General features: G+C 34.0%; 1 protein-coding gene across 2 annotated transcripts; it reads right to left on the bottom strand.

Moving 5' to 3' along the window:
• Positions 1-2,437: 2,437 nt before the first annotated feature.
• Positions 2,438-20,764, bottom strand: LOC118189596 (mitochondrial fission process protein 1). Of its 2 annotated transcripts, XR_015041799.1 has the most exons (5): positions 20,634-20,764; positions 19,583-19,710; positions 14,956-15,241; positions 7,293-7,388; positions 2,438-3,176 (listed from the first exon to the last, which is right to left on the bottom strand). XR_015041799.1 is itself a non-coding variant. In XM_035360223.2 (3 exons), exons 1-3 carry the CDS (start codon positions 20,725-20,727, stop codon positions 14,960-14,962), a joined length of 504 nt encoding a protein of 167 aa, XP_035216114.1. In that variant the 5' UTR covers positions 20,728-20,764; the 3' UTR covers positions 10,052-14,959. The 2 variants fall into 2 exon arrangements, 1 of the variants encoding a protein (XP_035216114.1); XM_035360223.2 differs by lacking the exons at positions 2,438-3,176; positions 7,293-7,388 and having other exon boundaries at positions 10,052-15,241.
• Between the last annotated feature and the right edge of the window lie 3,094 nt (positions 20,765-23,858).

Here is a 23,858-nt window from a genome sequence, read left to right as displayed (position 1 = left end):
ACAACCAAAATTGAAGCATTCCAGGATAAATCGGTGGAATGAAACAAATCATGAAGAAATGAAAAAATTCTTAGGATTGATGATGTGGATGGGTTTGGTACCACTAGGTCGTTTGGAAGACTATTGGTCACAAAATGGAGTCTACAACATGACAATTCCACGTGCGATAATGTCACGAAATCGTTTTCAGATATTACTAACTATGCTTCATTTTGATAACAATGAAACGAGCGATACCAGTAACAGGCTGCGAAAAATACAGCACCTAGTTGACATGCTACAACAAAAGTTCAAAGCCCTATTTTACCCGGGAGAAGATTTCGTTATAGATGAAACTCTTGTTCCATGGAGAGGGCGCCTAATTTTCAGGCAATATATTCCAAATAAATCCCATCGTTATGGAGTCAAACTGTTCAAGCTGTGTTCAGTTGATGGATATACATGGGGTCTTAAAGTCTATACTGGAAAGTCTGCATCTGGAGAGCGTGAAACCGGATTAGCAAAAAGTGTGTGTTTGGAACTAGCGGAATTACTTCTCAATCAAGGCAGAACTCTCTATATAGACAATTTTTATACTAGTTATGATTTGGCAAAGTGTTTGCTAGATAAAAAAACGCATGTTGTTGGAACACTAAGAGCAAATAAAAGAGATATCCCAAAGGAAGTCCTCGAAGCAAACTTAAAGAAAGGAGAAATGATTTCCAGAGAAGACGAGAATGGCATTGTTGTGTTAAAATGGAAGGACACCCCTGATATTTGTTCCAGTTGTTCGGATATTGAGCACAAAACATGCACCTATATTTGTTCCAGTTGCACCTAGGAAAAAACGAGCATTGCAAATGGAGCAAGGGAAAAATACAAATCAACATGCTGCAACTACTTCAACAAGCCAAAGCCTTCTACAAAGCATGCCATCAACCAGCGCAAATCAATTTGCAGTCATACCCTCAACCAACTTATTATCTGAACAACCATCTACCAGCACAAAAACAAATAGACAATATCGAAGGGCTTTAGAAAAACCTGAAGCCATATTGGCATACAATAAAGGCAAAGCTGGCATAGATTTGTCAGATCAGATGGGGGCTTATGCCACAACACTAAGAAAAGGTGTTAAGTGGTACAGAAAACTAGGATTAGAATTGTTGTTAGGCGTTGCAGTAGTTAACGCATGGGTTGTATATCGACATGTAACAAAATCCAAAATGAAAATTCGTAAATTTAGAGAGAGATTAGTTTTCCAGTTGCTTGGTATGGCTATAGATCCTGATCGTAATGAGCAAACAAGTAAAAAAACGCACCACCTGATTGATAGGATCCATGAAAATGGTAAAAAGGTACGACGTAAATGCCATATATGCTATATCAATATTTCTAAGACAGAGGGTCGTGAACAAGCCATAAAAAAAGCAAAGCTAATTTCCACATACTGTGACAATTGTCCTGACCAGCCTCAAATGTGTCGTAATTGCTTCAATGCTAAACACTGAATGTAACTTTATCCTGAAATAAAGGCAATAACATGATGTATTTATATTCTTTTTACTTTCACAAATTGCAAATATATGTATTTATCATATATTTTATATATATTTATCACATACTCTCTCTCTATTTATATATATTCCCTTTTTTGTTGCATGTTCCAAATATTTAATTTTTCATAAAACTTAGCTCATAAAATCGTCACATATACCAATTTGCGCAAACCACGTATACCTAACACATCGTAGGGCGCCCAACAATCAAGCTCCAATACGATTTTCATGTAACTGATAACATATTTGATAGCCATGGCCTGAAGTGTTGAAACACCATGGCTATCATATCGGATAGCCAGTGTCTCAACGGAAATATCACTGGATATCACATATGATAGCCATGGCAGTCAAAGTGTTAATGGTTTCACCTCTGGGAAGAAATTCAGTAAGCAAAACGCCTTTCCTATCCCAGAAGACAGTGCACATGATTTTTTGTGATGACATTGTCACTTTGAACTTTTCTTTTTTTCGTAGAATGAGTGTGTCTGCACTCCATCGATTGTTGTTTCGATTCTGATGTGAAATGACACACCCAAGTTTCATCACCTGTCACAATTTGGTTTAAAACGTTTTCTCCATCATCACTGTACCGCGTGAGAAATGTCAGGACACTACCAAGTCGCTTTGTTTTGTGAACATCAGTGAGCATTTTTGGAACCCATCGGTAACACAGTTTGCGATAATTCAAGCGGTCAGACACAATTTTGAACAAAACAGTACATGAAATTTGTGGAAATGCCTCTGAAAGAGTTGTCATTGTGAAGCGTCTGTTCTCATGAATTGCATTGTAAGGTACCTCACTTTGGAATTCTAAGTTAATGTTGGAAGTGAGGAACCTAAGAACTGATAAGCGAATTATCGCTAGAGTTCCATGACAAGAAACAGCAAGAGAGAAGGGTAACTAACCCTTTATTATTTCGATAAGATTTCACAAAACTCCGCCTGGGAGTGTACAAGTAAAGCCCGCACTTTTTACTTGAACTTAAAAGACTAAGAATTAAACTAAATAAGTATAGCTAAAGCTATCAAGGTTCAATTAGAGTTGGCCCCTTAAACTTATTTTACTACGAAGCTTAGCAAGGGCCCGAGTACGGCCGAGCGTAAAAACAGCTTTGAGAGAGAGAGCGGCCAAAAAGTCAGACGCGCGTAGTTCAGAAACTCTGATTCTCTCTCTGTCTCAGTAAGTAACTTCGTGGTTTAAATACCGCTCCTTCTCATTAAATATTCAGCAAATTCCAAAACTACGTTCTGGCCGGAAGTAGTAAGTTGAAGTTAAGAATTTGACTGGAAAGGAACTTTAACTTAAAATTTAACTGTTAATAAAATTAACATAATCCTTACAGAGCTTCCGACCAGACTTTAAATACTCGAAAAATAAGGTCTCAAAACGACCTTGTTTAAGACTTTAAAGTCTGAAAACTTACGTTAACTACACTCTTCCACCTTTTAACTTAACTAAATGACTTTAAAGTTTCGTTTTTAGGGCCAACTTTACAACAATTCTAAAAGCTAGACTAAAGCTAGGAAAAATAAAATTTACAATTGATGCTTTCTGGACATTATATCTTGACATACATCTTCATACATGGACTCTTTATTCTGCTAGATTTATGTCAGGTCTTGATCCTTCCATATCTGGAAGGAAATGTCATTAGTAATGCATTTTACAAAACTTTTCTTTAAATCCTAACTTTACGCTTTTAATTCATGATTTGGCCCTTATGCACTTTCATTCATACTACAGTTTTATTTCACCCATGCTCTCCAGCATATGTACTGAAATGTACTTAGGGTCTTCTATGTTGTGTTACCGCGAACAAAACTACCACTACACAACACCTAACTTTGTTAAATTTGACACACAAGACCTGCCAAGACTCCCTACACGAAAACAGTTTCCTAATGTAGTAAGCAAAAGCTTATATTTTACTTTTAAACATGTTAACTGGAGAGCCTAACATTAAACACATATATATAAACATTCCATTCTTCCATAATTCCCATACACAGAAATAAAAATTTATTTTCTATGTCATTTTAATCTTTACGATATTTCAACACAAAGATCAAACATTTCTACATGAACATGAACATTTAAATATTTACACATCACTTTTGAATTCATTTTACATCAACAGTCATAGTTGCTTAATTACACTTTACCAATATTTACACGAAATCTTACTTTACGTTAACAGATTTTAGTATTCCAATAGTCTTCCGACTAAACTTATTCACAATTTACTTCTCGCAACTTGCGAGTTCTTAACAAAAAGTATTTAACTCTAGTAGCTTCTCGCCAAATTACTAACATAAAAATCTATGCTTACGAACATTTACAATCAAAATTTCGCTATCTGCGATTTAACTTTTCTAAACATATTTAGCAACTTATAACAAGATGATATAATTTGAACTTCAATGAAAAATTAGCAAAGAAATTTTCTTTTATCTTTTTCTGTATTCCTGCATCCTGTCATTACAGAACTGTTCAAATGTAGAAAACCTGACGACCTCCAATCTTCTTCTCGATGTTTGATGTTCCGTTCCGTTTAGTTCCAGTGTTTTCCTTTTTTTCCCCTTATGTAGGAATCTGGAACTCTTGCGGGCAGCTTGTGGATTCTGGAATGCCAATTTCCTTTTTTGCTCCGGTGGGGCTATCCGTCCTTCAGGGTCTTTGAATCTTCTCTTGGCCCTTCTAACTTGTTGCTCCGGCACGGTTGTGTCTACTGGTCTTTTCTGGCTTTTCGGTCTCCACGCTGGTCCTCCTTGGGTCTCCCTTGTAATTGTTGATGCTGGAAACTGTGCTTTACGTCTAGTTTTAATTCGTCGTTGAATTTTCTCCTTTCCTGGAACCTTGCCAGCAGGCCTTCCTCTTGTGGTCGATGGCACTTGAGTTTTTGCAGCATCATCGGTTCTGACTCGTTGATCTGTCAGTGCTAACTTTCTCCTTTTTTGTGCGCTTGTAGCATTACTGGTATGGGTTTCTCTGGTCGAAGTTTGCTAGCTCTGCTTTCTTTTTTGTGTTGGAGGACTCCAGCTGTACTCCTGAGCTGGTGGGCTTCTCTCCTTACTTCCAGGATCCTGTAATAAATCCTGCAATATTTTAAAGTCAGTGCGGCTGTAATAAGGTTTTAACTGATCGATATTTGCCACCAGTTGTTGGCCATTTTCGGCCTTTAAATAAAACGTGGCTTCTCTTATTCTTTCCACCATGTACGGTCCTTCAAACCTGGGCTCAAACTTCGCAACTCTGTTTTCTGGTGCCGACGATAACGAATATTTCAACTTAAGAACTTTTTGTCCCATTTTATATTCCAATTCCCTTCTATTTCTATCGTAATAAACTTTTTGTTTTTGTCTTGCTATATCAGAACTTTTAATTGCTTCGTCAATAATTTTTTGAACGTCTTTTAACTTGAATTCTTCTTGTCTCTGTTGTACAAAGAATAGCTTATCCAACGGCGTTATGATTTTTCTTCCTGAAAATAACTCCGCGCGGGTTTTCTGCGTAGGATCGTGCTTTGCGGTTCTCAAGGCAAAACCTAACTCATTGACACAGCTGTCCCAGCGGTCATGAAAATTTTTCACATATCTCCTGCTAATTTTTACAATATTATTTACGCGTTCCGCTATATTCGACTGCGGCCTATATGGTACCATTTTTAGATGGCGTATGCCAAGTCCTGTGCACAAATTTTTAAATATACTACTTACAAACTGTTTACCGTTATCTGATATTACTTTTAGTGGGGCCCCGTATTTTAATATATATTTATTTAAGAACGAATCTGCGACTATTTTAGCTGAAGCTCGTTTAAGAGGGACTATTTCTACCTATTTTGAAAAATGGTCAACGATTGTTAAAAGATATCCGTTTTTATTTATTTTTGTCCTAGGGTAGGGTCCTAGCAAATCTATTCCAACTATTTCGTTTGGAAAAGTAGTCTTTATGTTTTTTAAATACCCGGCCGGGCTGTAATTAACATCGTTTATTAATTGGCACATATGGCACGACTTAACATACGCCGTAACAACTTTCTGTAACTGCGGAAAATAAACCGCTTCGCGTACCCTCTTTAGTGTTTTTCGTATCCCGAAAAATCCAGAAGGTAGATCGTGCAACTCCTCTAAGATACTTAAACGTAGACTCGCTGGGATTACTGGTCGGTATTCCTGATTTTCATTAGTTACCTTTGTGTAAAATAACAATTTGTCGATTATTTCGTAATGCTGTGCCCTATTGCGAATAGCCGTTAAATCTATATGTTCAAATTTTTCAAGATCTTCCAGGTATGCGTAAATATCTTTCAACTCCGCGTCCTTTTTTAATTCTTCGATTATTGTTTCATGGGACTCAATAACTCTTAAGGTGAGCATAGCACACTTGCATGTGTTTCCCTCTTCATCAATTTTTATTCGCGAAAGGGCATCGGCGACCAAGTTTTCCTTTCCCGGAGTGTGTTTTATAATTAAGTTGAACTCTTGTAATTTTAAAGTCCACCGTATCAAGCGAGGCGATAAATTTTTTCCTGAACACAAGCGACCCACTGCCGCATGATCTGAGTAGACCATTATAGGAGAACTTCCGAAGTAGACACGAAACTTCTGAACTGCTAATAACACAGCGAGCATTTCTCGCTCAGTAGCGGAATAGTTCCTTTGAGTAGCATTCAAGGTTTTCTAAAAGAAAGCTATAGGTTGCTCATTTTGGGAGAGCACCGCTCCAACTGCATAATCGGATGCATCCGCTGAAATTTCTAGACCTTGCTCGCCTTCTGGGAATTTAAGGACTGGGGCACTGATTAGGGCATTCTTTAGTTGTTCAAACGCGGTGTTCGCCTCGGCTGTCCAAGAAAATCTACTTTTCTTTCTTTTTAGCACTAGAAGAGGCTCAACTATTTTCGCAAAGTCTTTTATGAACATTCTATAATAGGAACATAAGCCCAAAAATGAAGACAATTTCTTAGCCGTATTTGGGGGAGGATAACTTTTAATTGACTTAATTTTTGAATCATCAGTCTCTATTCCCTTATTAGAGATTTTGTACCCGAGGTATCGTAATTCCTTCGCCGCGAACTTGCATTTTCTTGCATTTATTTTGAAACCGGCCTCGTTAAGTAAGGCAAAAACTTCTTCCAAATGTTCCTCTAATGTTTCGCTGGTAACTATGATATCGTCAAGATAAATAATTGTACTTTTATCTAAAACTGGCTTTAAGACTATGTCCATAGCTTTTTGGAACGTAGCTGGCGCTCCGCTCAAACCAAAGGGCATTCTTAAAAAGGCATAGACGCCTGACTTTGTTATAAACGCGGTCTTCTGGACATCCTCCCGCTTAACGGCGATTTGAAAGTAACCCGACGTGAAGTCTAGGGTTGTCATGAATTTAGTCGAGCGAATGTTTCTAATTATTTCGTCAATTATTGGTAGGGGATATGTGGGATATTTTGTTATACTGTTCAACTTACGATAATCAACTGCAAACCTATACGCGTTCGGGTGTTCAGGCGGTAGTCCTTTTTTTTTTTTTTTTTTTTACAAAGGACCACCGGACTTGCGTACGAACTCGTGCTAGGCACGATTATTTTGTTTTGTAGCATTTTTTCAATATGCTTCTCTATAATTTTTTCTGTTGTCATATCTATATGGTTTCGACCGGACTGGAGGGGCATTCCGAGTGTCTATGGAATGACTAACTACCTGACAAAAACCAGGTTTGTCGTTAAACAAAGAATTAAATTTCCTTACCAATCCTTCAATCTTCTTTTTCTCTTCCAGGTTCAAATGTTGTAGCTGCAATTCCGGCATGGAAACTTCATCTTCTTCTACCGGGTCCATGTGCACCTGAAACGTAGAATTCTGAAAATTAAGATTTGCGCCGGATGCGCGTAAAAAATCAACCCCCAGTATCACTGACGTGAGTAAATTTTTCACGACTAAAAAATTAATTTTTAGGACCTCGTTTTTAATCTGAACATGCAGTGCGGTTTTCCCCAAACATACGCACTGTTTGCCTTGGGCGGCAATTACTTTCTGTCCCGTGGCTATAAACAGTCAATAACGAAGAAAATGTTTTTTGAAAAAATTTTCCGATAGGAATGAACATTGTGCCCCTGTGTCCAGGAGTGCAGTGGTTGGTACATTATTTACCAAAATCTGTACCTCCGGCATAACAAGATTTTGTACTACTACTGTATTTAAACAAATTTCTGCGGGGTCTTCTGTCCCACTCGGTGACCGTTGCCCCTTCTCGATCACCGGTTTGCGTTTAAATTCTGGTTACCTGCCGCCTCTTTTCGCTGATTTTTATATCCACCGCCCTTAGATTTATCTGCGCTCTTGTTATTGAACTTTTCACTTTTTCCCGTCTGCCGATACGCCTTGTACTGAACTTGTGGTTTCTTTTGGGGAGTAAATCTTAAGTACTGGCCAAACGGACTTGCACACGCTTTCTCTGAGTTTCTTCTACTTCTACTAAATTTCATTGCAAGCTGAAATAGAATTTCCAATGTTTGCGGATTACGCACTTCGAGAAAATCTTGCGCTGACGGTAGAAGACGTGGCAGAATAATTTCAATAATTTCTTTATCGGGGTTTTTCCCGTATAATAGATTAAAAATATGAACTTTTCTTAAAATGAATTCCGTCAAATCCTCGAAACCGCCTTGGTATTTGCTATATAATTCTGATTCAAGCTTCGCACGATCTTTAACAACTGGAAATGCTTTTATTAATGCAGATTTGAAATTTTCCCAGTTATATGATTCAGATCCAGGGTCCCCCAACAAGAACTTTCCTATACTCTTCTGCCAGCTAAGGGCTTGACCTTTTAATGCTGTCGTAGCGATGATCACTTTTTGTAGCTGATTCACAGGGTATAAGGTGAAATGTAGGTCCAGTTGCTCCAAAAATGTCAGGACTGAGCCCTTGCCATCAAAAGTGGCTGTTGGTTTCATAGCTGCATGCAAAGTTTCCACGAGGAATCCAAACCCTTCTACTGGATTCGTAGATGTTGTAGGGACCTGAAAGGTCGGAGGGGTCAACGTAAACTTCCCGGATTCTAACGACATGGTCAGTTTAGAATTCTTTTCGGGCGCCAATTGTACCTCACTTTGGAATTCTAAGTTAATGTTGGAAGTGAGAAACCTAAGAACTGATAAGCGAATAATCGCTAGAGTTCGATGACAAGAAACAACAAGAGAGAAGGGTAACTAACTCTTTATTATTTCGACAAGATTTCACAAAACTCCGCCTGGGAGTGTACAAGTAAAGCCCGCACTTTGGACTTGAACTTAAAAGACTAAGAATTAAACTAAATAAGTATAGCCAAAGCTATCAAGGTTCAATTAGAGTTGGCCCCTTAACTTATTTTACTACGAAGCTTAGCAAGGGCCCGAGTACGGCCGAGCGTAAAAACAGCTTTGAGAGAGAGAGCGGCCAAAAAGTCAGACGCGCGTAGTTCAGAAACTCTGATTCTCTCTCTGTCTCAGTAAGTAACTTCGTGGTTTAAATACCACTCCTTCTCATTAAATATTCAGCAAATTCCAAAACTACGTTCTGGCCGGAAGTAGTAAGTTGAAGTTAAGAATTTGACAGGAAAGGAACTTTAACTTAAAATTTAACTGTTAATAAAATTAACATAATCCTTACAGCTTCATCAACTTTCCTTACCAAATCATCGGTATAACAGAAGGCCGACCACTCCGAGCCTCGGCGTGGACATTTGTTCGACCTGCATTAAACATTCTTACCCACTTTCTCACCATTCCATCACTTATCGCGTATTCACCGTAAACTTCTGTCACTTGATGATAAATTTCGGCCGGTTTAACATTCCTCGCGTTCAAAAATTTAATCACGGCACGAATCTCACAGTCAGCGGGAGAACTAATTGTCTTAAACAATTTGAATGTGCATAGCAAACTGAAAACACAACATAGAGCAATGAAAATGGCGACAATTGAAAGTCAGTGAACAAGAAAGACTAGTGCGCATGCGCGGGACGTCTACCACAGCGCTAGAATGAAACGGTACTTAGTTTCCGAATACGCTACGTATAAATATTAATCTTAATGTCAAAGTTAACAATCATTTTGGAAATAACAATAAAATATCTGTATGGAAGTGTTACATACTGTAATTACTCGAACAGCAACAACTTATCATTGACTGTATTGGTGTATTAAAAATACCAAAATTTTATTCTCATTTTTAAAGGGTTAAGTAAATAAGAAATATAGATTATTTTCAAATACTATATTCATAAGAAATGTACTGTTAATATCTGAGAAATAAATTAGAGGGAAATATACTGTTAATATCTGGGAAATAAGTGGATTTATACTTCTCTATCTGCTGACACAACTTTCTTGCAAAATGAATACAACGTTTATTTATTTATTTATTTATTTATTTATTTTTTTCTAATAAAATCTTCATGAACCTTCTCCTCCTTTAATTTATCTTACTGAAACTACTTAAAATGAATGAAGAAATGACAAAAGATATCAAGTTCATGTCACTTTATTATAGTTAACTATACAGATCATAACAAAAATGCATAAGTATAAAGAGGCACCAAACAGAATTTGTACTCATTAAAAGGCACTACTTTCATTTTATGAGAGTCATGCCCTGAAACAGATCAGAGCAACCAACTATAGTTTTTAAGTAAACACTATTTAAAATTTAAATCATATTAAACTGTAGTTAATTCCTAGTAACTACTTGATAGTTTGAATTTAGACTCAAAACAACGGAAAGCTAGCAGTGTACTTTTATTCATCAAAATTATTTCTTTACATTATACATTAATGATCGTTTAATAAAAGTTCAAGAATATCTTTTATCTCATGCCTCTTTACATCTGTTTAAAAGTTTAGAAGTTCAAGTGTTTAGAAGTTTTTTAATGGTCACTATTTGTTAATTAGAATTAAAATTCCACGGTTCTTTCTTTCCATTTTATTTTCCCCAAAATTATTTTAAAAAATTCTATAATTTCCTAATAAGGTACAAATGTATTTTTATAAGGTGTTTCAATCTAGTATCAACATTATTCAAAATAATACTTTCTTGTATTTCAAGCTAATATATATAATACACTTAAAACAGTTCTTTCAAATAATGTTTGTCATTTTATCTAAGGCTTTCGTTTACTTTTTAAAAATGGTTTCAATAACACTATTAATTGAATTTTTCAAAGTATTCGGAAAATGTAAAGATGAATTTCTCTCAATCTGCATTCTTTTTCATTAAAATTTTTTCACTTATTTCCATTTTATTTTTTATTAAGTAAATGGACATGCCTCACTTTAGATTTTATTTCTACAAAGAGAAAAAATTTCAGGATGCGTAGGGACAGCGTTCACGGTCTTTTCGAACAATGAAGAAATTTATCAAGCAAAATTCAGTCTACGCAACCGTGCTTCAGTTTTCCAAACAGAGTTCCTTGCACTCAAAGAAGCAGCACTATGGTTAGGTATGCAACCAGCAGCTCACACTTCATTCTTCACAGATAGCATGAGTGTTCTGAATGCGCTGAATTCCTTTCATCCAAAACATCCACACACGGCAGCACTTAGAGAGATCCTCTTCACGTTAGGCTCCTCCATCCCTTTAAAGATCAACTGGATAAAAGGACATACCGGGCAGAAAGGCAACGAACGAGCGGATGAACTAGCTAAGATTGCAGCTCTCAAACCAGAAATTGACAAAGAAGTTCTGCTTTCCGCAGAAGTTGCAAAAAGGCTCCTCAAGACAACATTCCAAGAGACATGGTCATCACGATGGCAGGAAGAAGAGACAGGAAGATTTACTTACAACATCTTCCCAATACCTACTCTCAAGAGGCTCAAATGCAGCTGACTTTTCCTCCAGGCCTGTACCAACCACGGGGAATTCCCAGCGTATTACAGACGATTCCTCAGACGGGACGTCAACTGTTCTTGCGGTTTTCGCAAGGAAGACGCGGACGTACTTCATTACCTGCTCTCCTGCCCTCTGACACAGCATCTTCGACAGCAGTTCTTTCCTTCCAACTACATCACATATCCTATGAATAGACTGTTCACGGACTATTACTGTAACAAGGGCATCTTAGAGATAATGAAGCATGTGAATGAAAATAATTATATCAAAGAAACTAATTAATTTAAAATATAGAAAGGTGGCTTAACCGTCAGATTGCTATCAATGACTAGGATAACTTCCTAAGCCTGTAGTGCCATTAACTTAGTTTGGCGGAACAGGTTAAGTAAAGTGACCATATATACACATCTAGATAATTGCAGATAATTTTTGGTCAAAATATTCTGTCATAATAAAAGTTAAGTGTACTCCAAATATCTTCTAAGCATTTAATATATGCAAAAAAACCAGACTGAAATTTTTCTTTTGAAAGAAAAGCTATATATTCCACTTTCCTTTCTAATAAAATATCTTAAGCATGCCTGCTGTAACAACCAGAAAATTAAAAGAAAATTAGAATGCAAATAAGGAACATAAATAACAAGAAATTTAATAAGCAATGTCTGATTAGTAATGTTCCCAGTCATCATATCAAATTTTAAAAAGAAAAAGCTATTTTCAAAATACATCACTATCAGCAATAAAAAGAGATGATTATACAAAATACCTTGCCCAATAGCACAGACTCCCTTCCAGGGACTGTGTAATGAAAATAAAAGATATAGAGGAAGAATATTATCTGCAAGGTTTTTATAGTTTTAAAATTAACAGTAAAAAGAATTTACTAAATCTAATTTCACAAAAAAGTTAAACCTAAAAAACTATTAGAGTATATGAATGTATGATACAATATGCTTCTCAGCAGAAGTTCTGACCATTCACATATTTTAAATCTAAAAAGGAAGTTTACAGTTGATAAATAAGAAGAATGATTTATTTAATCATTAGAATGGAAATGTTCAAATATACTATTCTTTTGGACTCAGACAAAAGGAAGTGTTAATGTATCATTCATTCATTTAGCAAGTATATGTAATCTATTGTATTGCATTTTATTATATTTTATGATAAATTGAATTGCACATTCATTATATAAAAAATACAGAAATATTAAAATAGATACCACAAATATGATAATAGTTATATAGAATTATTCATACTTGAGAAGAAAATACAAAATTGTGCCTTTACATAAAAAGTGCTTTTGTTAGTAAAAAGACAAGTACATATAGGAAGACAAATCATTTCATGAACTCAGCTAATTTGCAAATGCCTGAAGTATTATGCAGTGGTTCATTCATACATATTGTATTTTGTATTACATATACATTATATAATTCTTTGCTCTGTAATTGTTTAAGATTTAGCAACATACTTTCCTACATATAAATTGAACACTCATAGTTAATAACAAATGTGTCACAGTTTTTAGAATGCAAAAGAATGAAGTCATACTCCAACTTAATTTAAAGCCAGTTTTAAAGAATAATTTATATTTGCTTTAATGGAGAAAAATTTCATTCATCTTTAAAAAATGCCATTAATCAAAGAATATTTTAAAAGATGCTTAACCCATTTATGCTTAATGCTCCAGCCTAACATTTTTCTGCTCAACATTTGGCACAAAATTTGCATTCAAATAATATATTTATTATGAAATATAAGATTACTGAAAATGATTGAACTAATTTCAGATTTGAATAATTTCTTACTCACCTATACAACATATTAACAGTATACAATATAAATTTTCACCTATTCAGAAAAATTAGGTACATATTGAGTGAAAATGGAAATACACAAGTTTTTTAACTTCTAAAATTTTTGAATAAAAATATTGTGTTTTCTTAAAAATGATCTTAAACTTGAAATGAATTATTTAAAATAGACATGATTTCATATTCAAAATCTTAGCCTATTAGGTTACTGTAGCATAAGCCATATGTTTCCTTCAGGATTCTACTGAAGATGGTTTGGGCTGCTAACATTCCTGATTTTATCTTTACAATTGCAAATTGTGAAGATAAAAATCAAAGAAAATTGTACAGCCAGGAGGATCTGATTAAGAATGTTTGCAATCCTAGGCATATAATTCTTTCAAGGACTCTCAATGTCAAACTTTGAACCAGAATTATGAAAACTTACATGATTTTAAGGTTCCTTAAAATCTGGTATCCTAGATATGAGTTTGAGTGGTAATCAGATCTTGAATCCAGTGAGTACAACAAGAATTTAATTATTAGGCTTTGAATTATACATGTATCCAAAGACACCCATTAATCAGATTTCCTTTCATTTCATGTTTTACTTGTTATTTTAAGTTCACAGATTTCATGAAAAAAGCCATGTGAAACTGAATTACATATTTAAATAAGCATGTATTTTTAACCGACTTCACAGTAAGTAACTGGTCACATGTAAAAGTCAAACACTGACAATCCTAAACAGTTATTAATACAAAAAAATCGTTGATATTCTGTTAAATATAATAAAGCTATTATCAATATATTAAAGATGCTTTTAAAAATGACAATACTATAAATGGTGGAAACTGCAATAGACAAAAAATACATTTCAAAGAGATCTGCATTGAAAACTTCATAAAAATATTATTCTCTTTCAAGAACTGTAAACCTTCCAGAAATAATAAATTAAAAAGCATTTAATTACCATTTTTTGTGCACATATATAGCTCTACTACATCTTCAAACATTAATAAATGAATATTTATTTTATGCAATTCTTAATGAAATGTTGAGTTCTAAGCAGCAGTAGGTTTCTACCCAGTATCACACAGTGGATGCTACTGCAACATCCTGTTGTTTCGGATACTGGTAACTTACTATTCTCAGTACAAGATAGCTATATGAAACATATCATGATGAGTTTAAATTTCACTCATACAAAATATAAATCACTGTTTCGGTAATTATTTTTCATATTAGCAATTGAACAGAATTCAATTTCTGAGGAGATTTATGACTTTGTAAACAAAAAGAATTAATACAGATTCTAATGCACCAAATTAGATAAATTTGGAGGGGGGAGAGAGAGAGATTTGGTTCCTCTATGTAAATTTCAAATAATATAAACACATTCTGTTATCATCGTTGCAACGTATTTTAAGGCAAAAAAGTTCACATGAGAAACATATTAGCAAATAAAAAAACTAATTCAGTTTTCATAAATATAAAACTGACAAAAATATTTACAAACTATTTATGAGCATTTTTCCAAAATAGCAGAAGCTTTCAAATAACTTAAAAATCCTAATAAAAGCTTGAGATCCAAATAAGATTTTCATACATAATTCTACAGAATTTAAAAAAAAAAAAAAAAAAAAAAAGAACAAGAGAGATAGAACACTATAACAAAATGCAAAAATATATTAATTACATTTCTACATAAGCTTCAAATTATACTTTGTTAAAAAAATTAAACATACACTATCAAACCCATTTTCTGAGAGAATTATTCATAAGTCTATCAACTAAATGATCAATTGGCTTGACTATGAATGGAATACATCCTAAGCCAATTCCAACAGTTGTCCACTTTCTTGTAGTTGAAGGCAATTTGCTGTGCTTTGTTAATAAATATAATGAAGCAGCACAAATTCGATTGACTGTAAAGCCTGGTATTGCTACTGATGCTAGAGTCTGCCATATTAGCGTATCAATAGCTGAAGTTATTAATTTCCTTTTCCTAGATGAATCAACTTTCTCCAAAAGCTATAAATAGAAAAATGTACATTTTAGTTTTTGTTGCCCTATAAAAAATTCATTTAAGTAAATTTCTGGTAATTTTCTACCTTATTTTCTACCTACTAATGCCTAATTGTGATATATGGATAATTAAGACTAGCTGATATGGTCATCTCAGTTGTAAGAAATGAGGATTTTCATTTACAAATAACAAGAACATTATTCAAGAATAGAAATTCAAGTATTATAAAGTTACTTTAGACACAGTGAGTTCAAGAATATCACTAATTCTGCTTAAACTAAAAACAACCAAAAGACTATTTTAATTTTCTTTTGATCCAGATAAATTGTGAAGCACTTTGAGATAATTTATATTTTAAATTGCAAATGTGATTACAGAGTATTTGCCTGTTCACCTAGGCTGAACTCCAAGTATTCAGTAGTTTTAGCCTCTTTTTTACCACAAGCTTTTTCCCAAATAAAAAGGAACACAACAATGAGAAGGTCGATAAAGAGCAAAGTGTGGTTTTAATAACAATCAATAAGTATTGATTTTGCAACAAAAAATCAAAAAGAATTTTTTGTATCTAGAAATTCTGAAGCAGGGATAAATACTAATTATTCTAATGTCAAATAGACAGAATTAAAATCAGAACCTTTTGATGGCAAACATAAAAACTGATACAAATTTTAGTTACAGTTTGAGGGGAAATTCATAAAAACAAAGAATTATTTTGAAATGACAAATTTGACTATTTAAAATCATTCTTAAAGGGTACTGTATTAAAATATGTACAAGATTAACATTTTTCCATGCAAAGAAACAGTGGTTAGTGGCTCTGATTACCATACTAAAGGACCCGAGTTCGAATCCTGGAGAAGACATGGATGTTCTAAATGTATCATGTCTTTGTGACATGGGGTGCTCTAAATATACAATGAGCCTAAAGTCCTCTCATGTGGTTTGACACTAGGGAAAGAGTGATAGGAGACCCTCAGACTGTACCCCAGGGTGCTTTCCCTCAGAACTGGGCAAAATCGGTACTTACGTATGAATGCAACCATCTTAATAGAAGTCGCCAAATTTTCAGAATATGTCAAACTCTGGCAATCATGCACATAAACATACATAAACATCCCTCTGGCAACCATGCTTATAACAGTCTTTCAGTCAAGCAATGCTGCCATTTTTTTGTGGGTTCTTTTTGTTGTATTTCAACTTGCAATGGTTTTTGTAAACAAATCATAATTTTTTGCCTTAAACTTAGTTTTAAAATATGAGCTTGGGGAATTAGCCAGCAATGAAAAACACTGCAGTAAAATTTCTGCAGGAATACAGAATTCTGCTGAAAATTTTCTAAAGGAACAATGAGGAAATATGTTTCCTAGATAGCCGCTGTTGCTGAGGGTTGCATGAAGACAAGTCTCCACAATTCTCTGCCACCTCTTTATGCAAAAACAGATTGCTGTGTACATTGGGAGAAGAATAACACAAAAAAATTACAGAAAAAGTTGAAGAGGAATGCAAGTGTCTTTTTTTTTTTTTTTTTTTTTTTTTTTTTTAGTAGTATACCACATAACCCTTAGTTAATAATTCAAATTTGTATCTTAAATTGCTAAAACATATATTCTTTTCATATGCTGATAATGTTTACTGACTTTGTTACAATAAATATCAACAATTTGAGAATCTCTCTGAAACAAAGGTGCAAAAATCACCAACTTGTACCTAATAAGTGACTTTTGCCTTTTCATCTGAAAAAAATTGACAAATTGTGCCAAGATGGTTACCACAAAATTGTGCTGCCCAAAGCTCTTACCAATGAGAGATGCAAGCTTGTACTCCTTACCACAATAAAATTAGTGGGCTTACTCTGATTACATCAGACAAATGAGATTATTCCCAACAATACACACAACAATCATGCAATTATGATTCAGCAACTGAATTATTAAAAGCATGATTTGGTATGAACAGAATCATATATTCTCATGTGAACAAACTGTTAGGCTGAACCTTATGAAATATGTTAAAATTTAACAGAACTGAAGCAGTTACATGATAGAATTACTGTTCAGATCTGAAGTCTCAAAATAGCAGGAGTAGAGCTTAACAATTATGGGCGGAATTCTTTTTATGATTTTAGTAAAATTAATTCCTGAAAATATTGTATTAGAATATAATCATTCTGCTAAGGATAAACAATTGTGGAACTGCTCAAAATTACTCCAGTTTCTTAAAAAAAAGAAATCAAAACATACAAAACAAAAACAAAAAAAAAACTTTTGTTTCTTACAACACACAAAGCTGATAAAATGAAAGATTTACAATAAAGATGAGAAGTCTAAGTGTCTACCGACAGCAGTTTCTTTAATTACTACAATTAAAAGCATGTATATGGTTTATTCTAAGGAATAAAATCAGATTGATAAATGTCCTTTACCTGAAAGTGAATAGAAATTTAGCTTACTATATCTTGGATGCTGCTTTAATTGTTTGAAAAAAATCTCATGCTTCCAGATTTTGCCACAATTCACAGAGTGTACGAAATATGGACAGAAACAACCATTATATTTGTAAACCCGGAACAGTGACAAAAGTCTTATCGGGCAATGAAATAAAATGCAATAAATGACATCAAAGATGCAAATCATACATCACATTATTCTGTTTCCAGCTGTGAGGATTATAACATACAAATATATATGTATAACTATTGCTTTGCTGACTCGCAGCAAGAAGTAAAAATCAAATATCTATTCGATACTGGTTGAAAGAGCTGTTACTGATAAGTAGCTATCTTGTATCCTGTAAATTGGAAGTGACCAATCAGAATCATTTAACTGCTATTGGTTCAAGAGCATAAAAAAATGGTAATGAGTAATTGCATGAGAGTGAAACTGAGAAACATCTGAGAATAACTTTAGAAGCTATTAAAACTCCGTGTATTTCTGAAGCAATAATTAAATACCCTAGTTAAGAAATTAGCAGTTACTGCAGACAGATGAAAATACAAATGGCTGATGACTCATATTCTGAAAATTTAAGAATATCATTGTTAAATTGGTTAGATAATTTTTGGGCTATCATTACTGGGAAAATAAAATTAATGCCAGGATCTTTAATGGGAATGGAAATAAAACTGGGAAATATATTCAACAGATTTGAAAGTAATGAAGGCTATTGCTCAAAATGAAAACTTAGATAAAACTGAGATTTGATCTAAGATGTAGTAAATTATGTACAATGATAATTGGAACAATTTAAAGTTTCAAAGAAATTCAAAAATTCTATAAAATTAATTGACAGTTGCTGTAATGTTAATGTTCCATGTAATGAAAATGCTGAAAGTTTATTTAATAAATATGCCAATGCTGACCAAAATTTTCAAAAACTAGTTAAAATATTTAAGAGAAATCCTTCTTTTCTTAATCAATGTCAGGAAATTATTTTGAAGCACACTGCAGAAGACATAGCCGAGAAGCTAATTTAACTCAAAATAAAAATAAAGTTTACTACATGCCTCATGAACATAAATTAATAACATAAATGATGATGAACATAAAATGATAATCATTTTTTATACTTCTTCTAACGCTGTATTTCTGTTTCCCTTCACTGATTGTCTGAATCCAGGTCAAACTTAATACCAAAGTATCAATGAACAAAAAGTATCCAACATTTTTTAATGAAATCAAAGCGACAAAAGTGACCATTAGAATGGGTCACTTTTGTCGAATCCTGAACAATGTTGATTTATTGTATAACACTACTTTAGGCCCCATGGTATTATGCAGTAAATGTAGACACTGGCCTTAATGTTTTCGTTTTTCCTTTTTTTAATATTGCAACTCTTAAAGAGAATCATTTTGAAGCAAAGCTTAGAGACTGGACAACAAAAAAAATAAATGGTAATAATAAATAAAATAAACCATAGGTCAGGATGATTGATGCAAATACAAAAGACTCAACTGTGATTAAGTCAGTATACTTGAAAAAAATAAAATACAATCAAATATACACTTCATAGTCTTTTCCTGGCAAACTGCTGTCAATTATTGCATGGTACTATACCAGACCCATGCTACTATATGCTTACATCATTAATTAAATTTACTGATAAAACAATAAAAGTGATGAACTAGATATTTAATACTGATACATTTAATTAAAACTTCTGCAGTACTTCATTGCTAATAATTATATCAGCCTGCATCTCAATATTTTAATAGTTATTAGCAGAAATGGCATTTCTGGCCCAGAGGAAAACATATGCAAAGACATAATAAATTGATTACTGCCAAGATAATTTTCTGACAACATTAAACCCAGCTAATGATAAAAACAATAAAATTATAATCACTGACCTTATCTGTTTTCTTTACTTTATCAGCAGTGTCAGCCAATACATAACCAAAGGATACAACATAGCTAGCTCGTACAACATTCACATGAACTATGGCACGAAAAGATTCTCCAACTTCATTTGCATAGCCTAGCAAAGATTTAAAAAGATTCAACAATACTCATTTAGTGAGTAATAGGTTATAAATGAATACTACATTTGAAAACACAATTATTCTATACAGATATTATTTAAAACTTGTTTAATTCTACTTACAAAAAGGTTTTTATTTGTATAGTACGATACATGTAAATTCTACTTTTAAAAAGATTTCATCCCATTATACATCACTGAATTCCAAATGATAACTCTTAATGTAAAAACACTTTCACTCCTGAATTCTTGTTTCATAATAAATCACCTCTTACAATTTCTACAGCTCATCGCATGTAATTTATCAAAAGTTATTATGATATATTAAATTGTTAATGCTACGTACTGGTTGCTGGCTTTCAGTGCTCATAATGGTGCTGTTTGACTTCCTAGAGAAGATTTCTTTCCCCAAAAAAGTAATAACCTACATTTCAACTTTAAAGAATTGATAAATTAATAAAATAAAGTATTCTGCTAAGATTATCCTACATAATTCTTTTCGCTACAGATGAAAACTGTAAGCAGCTTCCGGAAGACTTAATTTGTTGCCCTGCAGACTAGGCTCGGAACTAGATATTTGCCAACCGCTGCGAACTCTAAAACTACTAAATTCAGATGCCCAGTTTCTTCCTCATTAATTCCTAGTTGTTTAGCCGCGAGTAACATGCGTTTCGCGTGTTGTTTATCCCCTAGCATAAGTGTGTGTCACAATGGCACTGGGGATAGAGCATAATTTTACAAGTTTTGCCGCCCCTTAATTCTCAGCCCCGATGCGATTGCAGGGAATGCAGCAAATAGCTGATTTTCTTTTGCGAAACAATTTCTAACAATATATTATTCACGCTACTTTAACACTTTCTAAACTAAAAGATGAACATGAATAAAAAAATAATCAAGAAAAAATCATAAAGTAAGTTTACCAAGAAGTCTCACAGGGGTATCGCGATATATGTCCACGACTTTTCCTTCCGTGCCTTTCGTCTTAGCAACCGCAGCGTCCTTACCGACGTCCATATTTCACCTCTAAACCATTGCACTGATACGCTAACTGTAGAGTCTTTCTACTCTGTGATACATATATCGAAAAAAAAAAAGAGAAAAGCATGAATGGAAAAGAAATCCCAAAACATCCCCGAGAATAAGATAAATATAATGTAATTTTACAATATAAAAAACTGATAATTTTATGAATATTTAAATAATTTCTGTTATTAACGAAAAATAATTTTAATTCCTAATATTGAATCCCTTTTGAAAAATATATAAAAGCAATTTTAAAGTATAGTAAGAAAATATCACTTTGTATTAAAGTATGGTAAGAAATCAAAGTATAGTAAGAAAGTTTCAGTGCCGAGCTTTTGCCTCCCAATGCAATCTCTGCGTCCTTTTATGTAAATCTCTACTAGGACCAGCATTACTCTATGCTAGTTCTGTTTGGGTCACACCAAAGCCACCTAGATATCTAGTTGGCCTTGGTCACGCTGCTAAAACTCGCTTCTAACATATTCAGGTTCTTCCAAACAAAGCACTCAGAGAGATTATCAACGCGCTATGGCTCATTGCAAATTCGTATACCCACCATGATCTCAAAGCAGACAAAATTCAAAATTATATATATAAACTTGACAGAAATTTCGGCTAATCTTTGGAATATGGTAACAGGTAGTTTGGCGACATTTTGGTAAGACGATAAAGGTTACTAGCTAGGACTTTAGCAGTGTACATGGATAAAGTCAAGAGTGTGCGCAATGCCATTTTGTGCAATTCAAGTGAAAATAGGTCGACGTGTACATGGAAGATACCGTGTATGTGCAATTCTTAAAAACGCGGCAAGCAGTGGGCGATTCTGCACTTTCTCCCAATTTCGCACCTAATCTTCGTCATGATTAAGCACTTTTGTTCCATAAAAGTTCTAGCATAAGCGTAATTCGGCTAGCAGATTGTTGGAAAAAATGATGAGTAAAAAAAAAAACCCATGCCTTTACTTCGTGAAAACAAAATGGCGTCCAAACAAAAACTAGCAGGTTGCTGTAACAGGGTTAGTCGCCAAATTTTCGCCAAAAAATCGCCAAGTTACCATAATTCAAAGAATAACCGAAATTTCTTCTATTCTGTTATCACTCATCCTAACAACTGCTTCTACTCCCTTAGATGTTCTCCATTTTCCAGAGAAAATAACAAATATCAATCTGATATTCCCCATCCTTAACATTTTTTACTTATACTAGTCACTTCAGTTTATTGATATGAACCTTCCGCCAGAAACTCACCTTCCTCGTCGTCTGATGGCGACCACTTGACTTAATACTTTCGTCTTATTTTGTCCACACTACTTATTTTTACTTATGGTCTTGACCAGATGCAGAGTAAAAGGAAGAAATGTTTTCTGAGACTTATAATTCAATATATTCTTAGTAGTAAATTCTGCTTAGAAGTTCTTTGGAGTGGTCGCACAGGTTTTGCTCTGAAAACAGTTTTAGTTTTCACGTTTGTAATTCTTCACAAATTTTAGGTTACTAAATAAATATACTTTATTGTAATGAATTAAAAACTAAATAATATTTTTATATCTCTGAAAATTCGACAACGATAAACAGTACATTGAACCGTAATTGAAACCTTTTGACTTCAAACAAGCATTAGTGCAATCTATCCAAATTCTGAGGTAATCACATCTCACTTGAAATTTGTAACTGGGTGGTTCGGTGGGCTTGTATCTGCTCTCTCTACATATAACATCATCTTTGTTGCTGGGCAGTTTAATTTTTCTGGAATGGCAACAAGCATATAAAAAAATGCGTTCATGTTTGTAATTTTAATCGTAGTATATGGAACACAAGGAATTTGGCGACATTATGATGAGCAGTAAACGGCTCATTTTGGTGTTGGCAGCAATTTCAAAATCGCCCCAAGTCCGTATCGTATACTAGGATTTTACCAATTTATTAAATTATCCCATGTATTGACTGTGCGTAGCGTCTAAAACAGACTTATTACATATTCTGCAATAATCTATAGATTTAGTAAATGCCCCAAGGCGTTGGATCATTACATCCCACTACGCTGACAGGTGACTTAGCAAATTTTGTCTTTGCTCGAGATAGAAAATCCTTATTTACTTTCTGCGATGCCTGGAACAAAAAGAGTGATAAAGTTCCTTAGTTTGCTAGCAATCATTTCAGGTAGGCTGCAAAGCGAAGTTACTCAGGCATAGAAAATAATGAAAAATCTTTCCGATCTCATTTTCCTAATACATGAAATTACCGATTGCATTTCTCCAGTTATTAGTGCTACCTCAAACTCTGCGGGTACACTGAATGAATCCATTCGAATTTGAATGCAAAAACATCACGAACAAACTCGGTGAATTACTGCCTAGTAAATGAAATTCACGGAACTCAGTGTTATTCTCTTAACATCATCTCGAACTACAAAATTTACAGGTGTTATCAGCCGCGAATCAAGCGAATCATCACCGATGTTCCTGCCACGGAAAACAACTTCTGTGGGCAGCAAATTTAAGTGTGCAGCCTGACCGTATTTGGAATGTTGTCTAATTTTTCTAAAACAGCAGTCAAATTTTGCTACAACATTAATAGTTTTGAGGCCAGGTTTAAAGACCCCTTTTAAAAAGATTTATAATTACATACTAAGAACCCTTTTAATGGAAAAAAGTTTAAAAAATAATTATAGCCCATTACGAATGGAAATATAAGAGCAGAGACAGAGCAATATAGGTATTCCAGGCTTCACTGACAAGGTCAGACTTATTTTGTCAGTGGAGGCGCGCTGGAGAGGGTATTCAAACTAGTAGAATAATTCCTTTCATACCCCTTGTTTCTATAGCAAAGCTTCATTACAAACGGAGAAGCATTATAAATATTTACTAAGACCATACCCAATAAAAATTAAACATGAACCATCCAGGACCAAGGAAATAAATTCAAATTAAGGTACGTAGAAGCATGTAGAACAGACCGTCGACATCTGTGTCCCCAAGAAATGAAGCAAGGAATTTATTTCACTCTTTTGCAGCCAGTCAGCAACTTAGGCTCGCGTTTGACTTTATCAGCAAGAAAGCCTGCGTTTCAGCTTTTTAATGCTAATTATATTATTTTTATGTTTTTTTTTGGGGGGGTCGCTTT

The sequence above is a fragment of the Stegodyphus dumicola genome, chromosome 6 (assembly GCF_044657685.1).
Source record: "Stegodyphus dumicola isolate Sdum_Otavi_A_Nest chromosome 6, ASM4465768v1".
NCBI classification, from domain to species: Eukaryota; Metazoa; Arthropoda; class Arachnida; order Araneae; family Eresidae; genus Stegodyphus; species Stegodyphus dumicola.
This window is presented reverse-complemented; position numbering and strand designations above follow the sequence as displayed.

Coding starts and splice junctions, on each gene's coding strand:
- LOC118189596 (XM_035360223.2), bottom strand. CDS start 20,727: ATGGACGTCGGTAAGGACGCTGCGGTTGCTAAGACGAAAGGCACGGAA. Junction 19,711..20,633: donor TACCCCTGTGAGACTTCTTG/GTAAACTTACTT, acceptor AATCTTTGCTAG/GCTATGCAAATGAAGTTGGA. Junction 15,242..19,582: donor AAGTAAAGAAAACAGATAAG/GTCAGTGATTAT, acceptor TTCTATTTATAG/CTTTTGGAGAAAGTTGATTC.